Consider the following 12888-nt stretch of genomic DNA (forward strand, 5'->3'; position numbering starts at 1 on the left):
AGTGTCCAATAAGATTGGGTCTAACTTCTAAAAAGATGCTACAATATGTAGACCTAGTTCTCTTCTCTTGATGCTACCTACATGAAAAAAAACTATTCATCTCTCTCAAAATATTCCTAAGATCCCCCTTTTTGCACCTATTGCGGATGCTCCCCTAGTTCTACAATATAAAATCAGGAAGTATTTGTAAAAGGTACCCTCTCCGTTCACAAATATAAGATGTTCTAACTTTATTGATAGAAGCTTAGTGTGTTTGTTCACTCATTTCAGTCCACATGTAGTCCATATTGAAATATCCAAAACATCTTATATTTGTGAACATGTCTAGGAATGCTAAATACATCATGTCTAGGAATGCTCAATACATCATGTCTAGGAATGCTCGAATTGGAAGTTGAAGAAGCTCACCAGATTCAGAAGCCATGTCTAGGAATGCTTGAAGCTTCAAAGCTTTCCTGTAATACATCATGCCTCTCACTATTCGCAATAAGAAAAACATGTAAACACGGAATCAGCTAAATGATCCATATTTGACAAGATTGAAGGGTATGGCCGAAGTACCTGTTCGACAGAGTGTCTGCCCTCTAAGAGAGGCCCAATGACGAAGTTGAAGAACATTTTCTTCATTTCCCCAAACTTCAGTTTCTCTTTTGCAATCAATCCTTTCCATGAAATTATCCCATTCATCTATATAACAAGAATTATCAAGAATAGAAGACAAAAGGCTGGCAATCAAATTCATAAAGAACTGTAGGCATTAAAACACATCAAACAGGAAAGGAACCTGGAAAGATCTTCTGCAGGTAGAATATAATTGATACACCATCCTCATTCTCCAGATCAAGGTCGTTTCTTGAATATACAGTTTCCTCACTGTAGTATGGTGTCATTACACTGTGAAGAACAAGTGTCATATGAATCATCTAGAGCCCAATCTTTTTCGCTGAAACTCTCATGATCACAGAACAAATTTAAACATACGGTTTATCAGATATTTGTTGTTGTGAACTGATAATATATTTCTGGTGTTGACGTTGTTGATTTGATTATGAATGCACTTAAAGATGGGTGGCACACATTCTGTTGTACAGGTCTCCACTTGGAAGTTCACCACTTGTTCTTTTTTTAGAATATCTAGGTGCATTTTTCCTTTAAGGTGGGAACAGATGTACTTGTAACAAGATTACAGAGTGCCACTGCCAGACATTGTGGATGTTCAACGCTTCTGTTTATAAATTTTGTTTACCATCAAGTGAACATGAGCTGATGAGTACAGAATCAGTTGTAATATAATGCAACTTTAAATGAATTCTGATCAAAACTGTAGATGAACTTCGGTTCTAGTATGATAATGGCGCCACTGGGTTAACTGGTCAAGACACAAAACTCCGACTCTGTAGTTAATACCGAAAAGGGGCATGCAAATCTGCTGAGACAATGAGAGTGACAGACTCAAAGACAGTTTCAAAAGCAACTCAAGACACTCAATACTTCCATTTTTAGCTTAAACAACACATCAAATGACAGCAACAAGTTTTTTGAGACTACGATGAGGATGGCAGTGATCAAAATAACAACCTATCATAAAAATAATCCTAAACAACTGACCGTGAAAATTAGAAACCACCCCGCCATTTAGTTCAGAATACGAGTTCATCAAACAGCAATAATTTCAGTTAAAATCCCAACATTGATAAGCTTCTCCTTGGTATTAATGGTGCTTTCCTCTTTCCTGACTAGCACAAATTCACAATTCCACGCCCAAAAATATTCACGTTTTCTATTCTTTCAAACTGATCAGAGTTAAGAACATACCATAATTCAGCCCAAAATATTTCCTGATATAATTCTTTTTAAGAAGCACAGTAAAAGGACCATTAGCCAGTAGCTGCCAGGCTCCAAAGAATCCAGCTAATTTAGCTAGACATTATGATTTTCGATACTGCGGTATATTTAGATAAGTGGACGATACTGTGATATGTTGAAAGTTTACATACGAGACAAACCTGAAAGAGAGCATTTTGCGCACTCTAGGCGCACGTGGCATCTCCATGAATAGCGAATTAGTGAAAAATGATATTCTCCGGCGGGCTTCAAGATTTGTAGGCACATCCATTGCTGATTCTTTAACAGTCAAAAGCAGGTACAAGCGCTTAATCTGTAGATAGGTGAAGTTAGCGAACCTTCTTTGTTACAAAGCCAAATAAGAATATGATGTTATTACTTGTTCTTCCCACTGCGCAGAAATTGGTGGTGGGAAAACAATTGCAGGTTTTGTGCCTGTGCCCGCAAAAAGTTGTCTTCTTGGAACTAAATCCTTGTTCCCATGACCAAATTCAGCCAGTTCTCTGTAAACAACACATGTTAAAAAAATAGTCACCAATTTCTATGACAAGGCACATGTATGATTATAATTGGTGCAGAAGGTATTACTTGATCTCATTGACCATCATATCCCTCGTGATCACTTCCAGCATGTCTTGAAGCAATAGCACTACATTATCAAATTTTGAGGCGTCTCTTTCTTTCTGCAGATGTGATCAGATAATCGTAGCAATAATCGAACGTGTTACTTGTCTAAAAAAATATCAAGCAATGCAATCTTCAATAGGGTTGGTGTTCAGTAGAGGTAACAACATTGCTTACCAAGGTGGATACAAGCTCCACAAACTTCTTGCAAAGGACTGGCAATGCGCTCATCCTAAAATTGGCAAGGAATGTATTCTTTGCGATGTTAGCTTCAATCTCTTTGATTATAATGCCAATAATCCTGTTGAAGTTAGTGAACAAACATGTCAGTAGAAGATCAAGATAACAGTGAGCATGCAATGATGAAGAACAATGCAGTAAAAAAACCAACAAACATGAAAGATTGACACAGATGCCTTCAATAGTACTAAGGCTGCCTATCTAACACACGTTGCACATTTAGCAGTTACAACTAATCATGGTTTCCCTTCCATGCATATTGCACCATGGAGGTGCTTGGCAGTCCTTCTCCCTAGTTCAATTTGGAATATCTTGATTCTTAAGTTTGAAAGTGATGATGTGCCGCCATACGCAACTAGCCAGATATATATTTATTGGTAAAAGTAATGGATTTGTAATCTTGAACTCTCAAACCCCATTATCATATAGGGTTGTAGATTTTTAGTAATATATTTGTATTGATTTTTGGCATCACTACTACGAATGAAAACGTGCATGTTCAAACTACAAATATTCAGCCATGTCTGACCACTTTATATGTTCAAAAATACTTGTCCTGACCTGCGTGTTTCCCAGTTTATGGTAAGAATGATTTTATCATATTGGAACGAAACAAATGATTTCCTGGGTGGCCCTGTCTTGCTCAAAAGTGGCAAGGATTCGTCAACAGAGGAGCCTTAGACAATCATAGAAATTATAACCTACTAGGTACTAGTAACGATTTTTTTGAAGAAAAATAGTGCACAATGTCTGTTCCGGATGTAATTATTTATTTCCTAGTGTTATCATTAACTGAATACCTAAAAGCTATGACAAACAACATCAATGTCTTTCTCACATAGAGATACGTGAAACAGTGTGAAAAATGGAAGTATAGGAAGATACCTCTTTTCATTTTCTCCAACCACCACTAAATTAAGAACAAGTTTGAATGACTCGTAGCATTCAATTACAGCGCACTTCATATACTCGTCTGCACATATACGCTTCCACAAATCACTGTCTCTTGGTCTAAATTGTGCTGCCATGTCTAAAGCTATAGGTATCTGCAAATTTCAATCAAAATGATTTCCAGTAAGAGCCGAACACAAACATGTAACAAGGTAGAGTGGACATATTAAATTTGTTCTGTCAAACCTTGCTAGCAAGCAAGAACAACGGCCACTGCATCAATTTTAAGCTCGGGTCTGATGAGTATGGAACCACCAATAGGTCCATCTCCCTGCATAACAGAAGGTCCATTATCTGCATTGCAATGATAATGTTTTCTAGGTGAACATGATCTAAGGGCCTCACTTATCACTTATAAAATCTTCGTCGCGGAAACTGCAAATCACTTCATTCCACAGTTGAGCAAACTTGGCAGCTTCAGTTCTCTTGTTGGGGGAAACCTGTACTTTAAATTCTTCATTATATCATAACTTTTAAGGGGGGTTATAAGTGAAATCTTGACAATAATTTTCGTTATTGTCATTTGGTACCTCTGCGAAGCGCTTTGCGAGTGAAAAACGTCTGTTTCTGCCTTTGTCTGATGGCACCAAATATGTATTGAAGGCTCCAGGCAAAGAGTGAAATCGTGATCTCAGCATTCCTAGTGTTCGAATCTGGTACAAGAGTGTAGCAACTCCATCAGAAACCAGAACAGTATGAAGTTCAGCTTCTTAACTCTCGCAAAAAGAAAAAGTTACACAACGCTGTAGGGCAATAACAAAGTAAAAAAGGCAGTGCTAATACAAAAATGTCGACGGTTAAAAAGGAGAATATCCGACTATAAATGCACCAAGCCACCAGCAATACATTTTTTGCTTCATTTCATGAATATGGAAAAGGTTTTCTTGTAAATACGGCAGCATAACAGAAACAAGACTGAAGTGTGACTCCCAGAGGATCCTCCTAAAACTAAATATCCCATTTGCCTTGTGAATACACTTCCATATTTATCTACTTAAAATTACCATTATAATCTAATGTAGTTTATTCTGAATTCTCAGGCTGCAAAAACAAAAAAAAGTGATTTCCACTTATTAAAATACCTCGCTAAGCTTCCTCAAACAAAATATTCTGCATAAAACTGTATTACCATCTACATAGCCTGCCATTATGTTTATAAAGTACGAGCTATTTGGTTCATGCAATTGACCGAGACCTCGACACGTTCAGTTTACTCCTCAATATAAAGAAAAAGCCCCTTAACTATCCATCAATCTTGGGGCGCCCTACACTTATGGTCATTATAAGTTCTAAACTACTCCCTCCGTTCCTAAATATTTGTCTTTCTAGACATTTCAAATGACTACTACATACGGATGTATGTAGACATATTTTAGAGTGTAGATTCACTCATTTTGCTCCGTATGTAGTCACTTGTTGAAATGACTAGAAAGACAAGTATTTAGGAACGGAGGGAGTATAAAGCAAAACAACAGATTACAGAGAATAGTTCAGATTTATCATTACCTCCCCAAGTCGTCCAAGTGCCCCAGACATACCGCCGGATATTGTAGAGAAAATGGCATACCATATCTGTGTATCCATCAAATAGACCTACAAGAATAAAAGCATTGTAGTTGATAAACCAAGATTTAGAATGCAGTTTCGAAACAATCAGCTAATACATAAGCTGGATAGGCACTACACTAGCAGGCTGGATAAATGCATACCAACAGAACAGGGGCCCAGAGGGATAGGATAGCAGCGATATTATATGATGCTGAAAAGGCAACGAATTATCAGTAAAAAAAGGGTTCCAGAATGAAGGCGGCACCAAAAAAAAGCATTGGAATTACCGTTTGGAAAAAACTCATGCCACTCATAACGAATGTTATGAACACTCATTATATCCTTGGTAGGCCTTATAAGAGGTTGTATCTGCAAATTAAACTGTTTCAGATCAATCTCGTCAAAGCATGTTTGCAAATAACTAAGCATAGAACTTACCTGGACAAAGTAACTGAAGGAAAGCTTCGCACATAGCAGCAAAATCCAAAATAATGTGTACCTTCTCAGTTGAATAGAAGAGAATTGAGTTTTTTCTGCAGAATAAAGCTCTAATAGAAGAAAAATAGAACAGAGTAACTTACTTCAGAAGAGCAGCTTGACTTTCATGCATTCCACGGCCAACATAAATTCGTTTCTGCAGTTATTTATACAATTAGCGTGTACAGCAAGAACAAGGAAAATGGGCATTGCCATTAGTGTAGTGTAGTGTAGCAAGCCGCACAGGAAAGAAATATGAAAAACGAATAAATGTACAGCGCCTTATGATCCAGGGAAATTCATCCAGTTATTTTACTTCCACGCATTGCATACAAAATAATCTATTGCCTTCACGTTTTCCACCCTGTTTCGTCCATATGTACCCTTGCAATATCATTTTCATTACTGGGATAGCAAATGTGTTCAGTTGAATACATATTGTTTTTTTTCGAGAAAACGCAAAAGCTTTGTGTTTCATTGTATTGAAAAGGAGTTTGGTACAATCCTCTTTGGGCCAGAGCAGGGGCCCTAGGGCTACGCGCCATTCTACCATGAACACATATTGTTAGAGAAGTGAAAACTATCAATTTTCACAAGCATGTGAGAACTTTTTAACTAAAATGTTTTTTTTTCAAACTAATGACAAAATAGCAGGATAATCTCTGCCCTGGCATCAGAAGTCATTGGATTATTTTCTCTTCTTGCAAGTTACAGTTTACAATTTTATCAGTAGTTTCTCAACCCTCTAGGATACTATGACAAACAATAAGCTGGCAAGGATATCAAGACAAATTCATTCTACAAAATACAGTTCCATTTTATCAAATATTACCTTATTAAAAATTGCCTCATAGCAGAAATTTTGAAATGAATACTTACAATGAGGATAAGCAGCATAAGTGATTTTCCACATAATATAACACAAACAAATAAAATAGATTAAATTGAATACCTGAGACCACCACAGTAGTAGTCTAACAATATGCCAATCCGAGCTCTCTATCCACCTTCGAAACATCGGAAACAGGAAGAGCGTTGCACTAATCATATTAGGTATCAGGTACACCGCCACAGCCAGGATATATAGTTGTGGCACTCCTTTCACATAACCAAACCATCTGTCCAGATTTTTCAGTGGTAAATTGACTTTTGTTTGACTGCTGATGTAGAAAATGGGAAGAATCACAGCCCACGCGGCACTAACTACTATCTTCAGAATATTTCTCACGACGTCAATGAACTTGCATCTAATGTGGCCAGGAAAGTTCAGAATAAAGTCTAAAATACCTGCCATCAAAATTAAAGAAAATATCAGTTTCAGTTTGGATGACGAATTTGTTATTGCACCAGAACCCTCTTAAGACCACAAGAATTCCAGACCGGGGAGCATCTCAAGAACATGACTGCTCGGTATAGTAACACTAGTTTAATGCATATGAGAAGAGATCCTAAAGTTGCAGATATCTACATGAATGTTCTTGCCAGTTGCTTTCTGCTGTGAAAGTGCTCTGTATCGCGGGAACCTAGCTTAACATAGTCTTACCGTAATGCCATTGACAAAAGCAGAAGGTAGTACATACATAAAGGGAACTAAATTATGCCAATATTCATCACTTGTCATACTAAAAATTTCAGGTTCTCAAAAAATAAAAGGAAATATTACATGCATCAGAAAAATGCCTTGTATATAAAACAAGTATTTGAAATGGGAAACATACTTTGGAGGAACTGTAAAAATGCTGCTGTGACAAATATGCTTGATAGAGAATATAAGAGGTCCTTCTGAAGGATTTGAGTCACTGAATATTCGCTCCAAGCAAAAATCAACATTGCCTGTTTGGTTTAAAAATTACAAGATTCACAGTGTCAAACCATCAAAAACCATAGTACAGAGAAAAAAGCCCATTGAAAAATTCGGCACAGTACCTGTAGAGCCAACAGATAGAAGGTCCACATTCGGTCAAAACTACGAAAGATGTGCCAAAACGATCTTGTCTCTACAAAATTTGTCTTGCCTGTGCCTTTACTAGAACCCTTTGGTGAGGAGCTTCCAGCCTACAAATAGTTATTTGTCAGTATTCTCCTCCTAATCAAAGTCTTTGGAAGAGATACTGACAGACTGATATCGAACTGTACCACTGCTACAGGCCTTGAATCGTGCACGGATTTGAAGAAGTCACCATCATCTCGCATTGGCCATCCCAGTGAGAAACAATCAGGTGTCCTGAAACAGAGTAGGATCTATCAGAGAATGTGTGAAAAGGCTGTCAGCATGTGACCAGAAAATAGGGCTGTAAACAGACCAGAAGTACTCATTTAGATCATCATAATTACACCATGCTGAATGTGCAGTCTTTCCATGTTGGCTTTTTCCTGCCTCCTGAAAAACCACCACAATTATATTCAGAACAAACTAACTTGGAATTTCAGGTAATGGTAATTTATCAAAGTACCTTTCTGATGACACGATAGATAGGTGTGACCACTTTCTTTAAGAAAGCCTCCTCATCCCCACCATAAGATGGCCTGATATTTTCACCAGTCACAATACTAACATTTCCAGCAAGCAACCCATGCAACTCATATGCCATCTGAACACATTGAGAAGAATCATTCAAAGATATATTTTTGCAATGAGATTTGGTACTTGATATGATAATAAAGAATGTGCAAATTACATTGTGAAAAATGTAGCAAAGACACTCTGGCATAAACCGGATATTTGCTGATTCGCCCCAGATAAGAAGATAAAGACCTAGGTACAGAATTCTGCGTTGCTGAACTTCCTGTAATTGAGCACCTGGAGGATTTCTGCAGTTGCAAGATTATCAGCACAATAATGTACATAAAGAGGAAACTGATTAAGGAATTATATACCTCAAACTATGTTTCCGTGACAAAAATTTGCACCACTTCTTGTAGTTGTTGAACAACTTGTTCATCACTACATCAACAGCTCGGTCATCTAGCTGTTTCAGGGGTGAAAGAACGGATGAGATCAATCATCAAGCAACGATGAACAAAAAGGAGAGAAGGAAAGCATGGTAAATGGAGGTGTAATTAACATTATTTAGCTACGCACTTGCTTGAGAATAATGCATACAGAAAGTTCAATCAATCGAATTCGTGGCGGAATGCCAATAAGTCAGCTGGCATTTTTGAAAGTAGTGGCACCAGTCCAGCAAATTCTAATGTCAAGAATATGGAAATCAAAAGTAGTAGTATCAAGAAAGAAATTAAACTGCATGTGTATGTTATGGCAAGTTACACCAACAATCACAACATAACATTGAAGGTAAATAATTGGTTACTAATCCAATGAAAAATAACTTTATTTTTTCTAAAATATTAGAAACTCAGGCAAATATCCTGTTCTGTCAGAAGCTACCACCACATTTTTATGCATGCAAGACCCATTGATCTTATGCTTATCACATTGATATTCATAAAGTCAAGCTGTCAAAGTAAATATCGATAGAAGAGTGTGCCTTGCTAAGTGGTTCAGGCTTTGGCTCAAGTCTAATGTGCACATTAGCGAGGAGAAGAATCAAATGCTCCCGTTGATTCCTGACACTGTCCCGCTGCACACAAGAAGATAAGCTAGTGTTAGCTTATAGTAATACAATGGACCAATCGAAATTGGTTTGCCTGAAGTGGGTAGCAGACCTGAAAGCCAAACATAGCTCTCAACCAATCGAGCAAATCGAGCTCACCCCCCTTCTGCCTTTCCGGCTCAAATGCAGAAGGCCAGGTCAAACCCCGTGTGTACCGCAGAGCTGCGACTGCTGCTTTTATCTGTTAATGATGCATTCGGTGACCACGTCAGTTTCTTTAATTGAACCAGTACATAATGCAATTGTTCCTGTTTTGAGGAAATAGGCTGCATTGTTGTGAGTCGTATACCTCCTCCAGCTGCATGATGGACTGGGATGCACTGGCCGCATCGAGAGGCAGAATATTGAACGGTGCGTAGATGTCTTTCTTTTCTTGCACCTCAGTGTGCCAGCGCATAATCTGTGCAGAGGAAATTTGAAGAAACTTGATGCATTAGAGGGAACATATATTTCTACTGAGAAAGAACGACGACAGTTGGCTGGAGTGAGCACAAACCTCGGGGTTAACTTGCTCAACCTTCTCATTCTTGTTGACGGCACAGAGCACCTCGAAGAGGACTCCAGCCGTTTGGTAGGCCTTCCCAAGTTGAGTCCTGGAGGCAACAATGTCATGGGACCGGATTCGTGATAGCGAGGGATTGGACTTATAGGGGAGATCGCAGTATAGGTTAGGGATTGGGAATTACCTGTCGGCTTGTTCCCCTTTGTCGAGGGTGCGGACATAATTCTCATAGTATTCTTGATAGAAACTCTCAATTTCGCGGGCATCAGTTTTCTTCAATCGCTTTGCGAGACTCGGGCTATTATCCTGTTGGATTGCGTAGGAGCGAAATGGGAAATTTTAAGGCAGGATCTTTGGATTCAAGAGTAGGTTAGGCAAAATCCGAATTAAGAAAACAAGGGAACCCTAAGCCCCTGCTCTTTTTCCCCATTCTACTACATTCGCTGGCCATTTCAAGTAGGAACAACAAAGTGGTAAATTTGAACTGGATCATCTGAAAAAATAAGCTCAGATGAGAATGTGGCTACCTCATTATATCTCTAACAAACAAGAATGACTACACTGCAAACTGATCAATTGAGACGAATCATGAGGAGGATGGTGTAATCTGAAGTCATTTTACCTCACCCCCCTCCCCAGCAGAAACACGAAATAAATGTTGAATCTGAACTGAAGGTTTAGTTGTGACTTTGAAACAAAATAAGTAGAACGAAGCACAACATTCTATTACTGGAACAATGTTCTTTATCTATCAGGTAGGATCAAGTGAGCTTGTAGGTTTGCTTGGCTGATCACGACTCCCAATATGGTCATCAAATTAGGATAATCACAATAAAATTTCCAGATTGACTATCGACAGTTATCAACTTATCACTAATAATCAAATATACTCCCACCGTTCTAAGATAGATAATGTTTTGCATTTTGAGTCTTCAATGAACAACATGTATAAGTAAAAAGATATATAGTGAAACTGTTCTGAATTAATGGTATAATTTCTATCCAAAAAACTAAATAATTTGATTTGATTAATGGTCAAAGGTAGAGAGGTTTGACTACATGCTTTCTACGTCATGTATTTGGAGATGGAGTTGGTAAGCTTATCATGAAACAAATGTGTACTGAACTAAATCCAGCGACCATATTCTTCAAGTTAAAAATCGTGTATCTGCAAGATATATATTACAACACAAAAATGAAAAGTAGGAAATACTTTCATGGCTTAAACTGCATGTGCATGTTGCCTATTTCCCTTTGGTTTATCTGAGCATTTGGACAACATAACTTGCACCACTACTACATTTTGATAACTAAATTAAGGTAGAGTCGTCCATATTAGCTTCCAGCTTATTTTTAACTCCATGAGGCTTATTAGCCAAACAAACTCATATATTACCTATATATCCTGCAAGCAGTTAAAAAGCTAAGATGGTAGTAATAATAATTCAACAACTTGCATAATATATCTATGAAGGCCAGATACAGTGACCCAGTCAAAACCAGCGAGGGAACATGATCAAGTCGACATGTATCAACTAACAAAACAAACCCTCATGTACGCCAAGTCAGCTAGATCATGCAGAAATTATGGAGGGGAAGAGACAGAGAAAGATGTCTCACACCTTCTCTAAGCGCTGAAGCAGGGACGTTTTGAACTGCCGAACGCCACGACCAACAGAGTTTTGATCCAGCCTGTGCGCCTTCTCGAAGGCATAGAACCGACCTAGTTCACAGAGTAACAGAAAGGTGAGATCCCGAAAAAAGGGCGAACCAGAAGCACCCATTCATGCTACGTGATATGCACTTCTTCAGAGAAAAGCTGGTGGAGCAAAACTGTCATATCTGACATGATTCAAACAACACAGAGAGCACTCATATTCAATCAAAACGAGCTAGGGAGAACTGTCAGAAAAGCCATCAGATGAATCAAATCTGCGGCTCTGCACTTCGACAAACAGGAGTGATTTGGTTTGGTACGAATAATGCAAGCATACAGAAGCAAACCTGTCACAAAATTATCTACTGAAAAAAAGGAGAAAACACACAAAATCCAAAATCTAGCGCAGCATGTACAGCTAGATCGACATAGGCGGAGAAATCTCACATAGAGACACCGAAGAACCAACACGAGCTACCTGATATATGGTATTCCAACTTTCCAAGCAAACTGATCGCGCAGCACTATCCTAGCCTAAATTAATGATTAAACATAACCAGCGAGTATTAAATAGAGAACAAATTCAAGCAAAAGCAACACAATCGAGGGAGAACGCTGGAATCTGGAAGTTGCATCAACTAAATCTAATCTGCGCTCTCAAACACAAGCCATCTCGTCGATACGATCATATACGAAGACCTCATGGTGCAGCATACAGGAGAGAAGCTAGCTACTTCTAAGATCAGTTTCACGAGTAAGGAGAAACATATCAAAGCTGAAGATCCAGCTAACGCAGCAAAACCATCATACGCGGAGAAATCTCAGACATGCCCCTTAATAAACTCGTAACAATCAAAGCAGCCCAGAAACAAAAACAACAACAACCGACGCACGCGGCATGCATTTTCCGAGATTCGTGAGCACAAAACCTTCCCAAATAAACACTACAACGGCTGTGAATCGCCAAACATATCATCACGAGTTGCCCGTTTCGTCCGACCGAGACACCAAATGCGCCAAGCTGTGCCAGGAAAAGGTGTCGAAAATCTCCCAAAACAGGCACGCGCGGAGACGGCTTCGAAGTGCAACGAACTTACAGAGGTAGGCGACGCGGGGGCGCTCGGGCTCGATCTCGGCGGCGACGCGCAGGATGGGGGCGATGCTGCTGAGCGAGGACGGCACCACCTCATTGTCGAAGACCTCCATGGAGAAGGCGGCCATGGCGGCGCCCCTCGACCCCCGCCGGTTGAGCCCCGACGCGTGCGCCGACGTCGGCGTGTTGGGCTCGGACATCGCGGCGGCGGCGGCGGCGGCGGCGGCCGACGCCGTCGACGATGGCACATCCCCGCCACCGCGCGGCGCCGTCATCTCCGCCTCCACCACCTCGCGATCTCGGGGGCTTCCGCCTGCATTCGGCGCGGCGGGTCAGC

At 39.5% G+C, this 12888-nt stretch overlaps 1 protein-coding gene across 2 annotated transcripts in view; it reads right to left on the reverse strand.

Moving 5' to 3' along the window:
- Window positions 1-12686, reverse strand: part of LOC119330013 (callose synthase 5-like) — a 17589-nt gene extending 4903 nt beyond the window's left edge. The window contains exons 1-31 of one of the 2 annotated variants that reach the window (XM_037603119.1): window positions 12556-12686; window positions 11424-11524; window positions 9986-10107; window positions 9796-9892; window positions 9589-9699; window positions 9352-9480; window positions 9174-9266; window positions 8563-8654; window positions 8364-8496; window positions 8139-8276; window positions 7989-8065; window positions 7822-7909; window positions 7612-7740; window positions 7404-7518; window positions 6638-6972; window positions 5790-5842; window positions 5647-5707; window positions 5496-5577; window positions 5370-5419; window positions 5167-5253; window positions 4191-4313; window positions 4006-4100; window positions 3847-3931; window positions 3595-3755; window positions 2647-2770; window positions 2434-2528; window positions 2225-2348; window positions 2007-2158; window positions 785-894; window positions 562-687; window positions 409-477 (exon numbers count right to left, since the gene is read on the reverse strand). In XM_037603119.1, coding sequence (XP_037459016.1) covers window positions 409-477; window positions 562-687; window positions 785-894; window positions 2007-2158; window positions 2225-2348; window positions 2434-2528; window positions 2647-2770; window positions 3595-3755; window positions 3847-3931; window positions 4006-4100; window positions 4191-4313; window positions 5167-5253; window positions 5370-5419; window positions 5496-5577; window positions 5647-5707; window positions 5790-5842; window positions 6638-6972; window positions 7404-7518; window positions 7612-7740; window positions 7822-7909; window positions 7989-8065; window positions 8139-8276; window positions 8364-8496; window positions 8563-8654; window positions 9174-9266; window positions 9352-9480; window positions 9589-9699; window positions 9796-9892; window positions 9986-10107; window positions 11424-11524; window positions 12556-12679 — 3481 coding nt within the window. In that variant the 5' untranslated portion in view covers window positions 12680-12686. Of the gene's footprint in view, window positions 1-408; window positions 478-561; window positions 688-784; window positions 895-2006; window positions 2159-2224; window positions 2349-2433; window positions 2529-2646; window positions 2771-3594; window positions 3756-3846; window positions 3932-4005; window positions 4101-4190; window positions 4314-5166; window positions 5254-5369; window positions 5420-5495; window positions 5578-5646; window positions 5708-5789; window positions 5843-6637; window positions 6973-7403; window positions 7519-7611; window positions 7741-7821; window positions 7910-7988; window positions 8066-8138; window positions 8497-8562; window positions 8655-9173; window positions 9267-9351; window positions 9481-9588; window positions 9700-9795; window positions 9893-9985; window positions 10108-11423; window positions 11525-12555 lie in introns of both variants that reach the window. The other variant, XM_037603118.1, reaches the window with a different exon arrangement.
- Between the last annotated feature and the right edge of the window lie 202 nt (window positions 12687-12888).

The sequence above is a fragment of the Triticum dicoccoides genome, chromosome 7A (genome assembly GCF_002162155.2).
Source record: "Triticum dicoccoides isolate Atlit2015 ecotype Zavitan chromosome 7A, WEW_v2.0, whole genome shotgun sequence".
NCBI lineage: Eukaryota > Viridiplantae > Streptophyta > Magnoliopsida > Poales > Poaceae > Triticum > Triticum dicoccoides.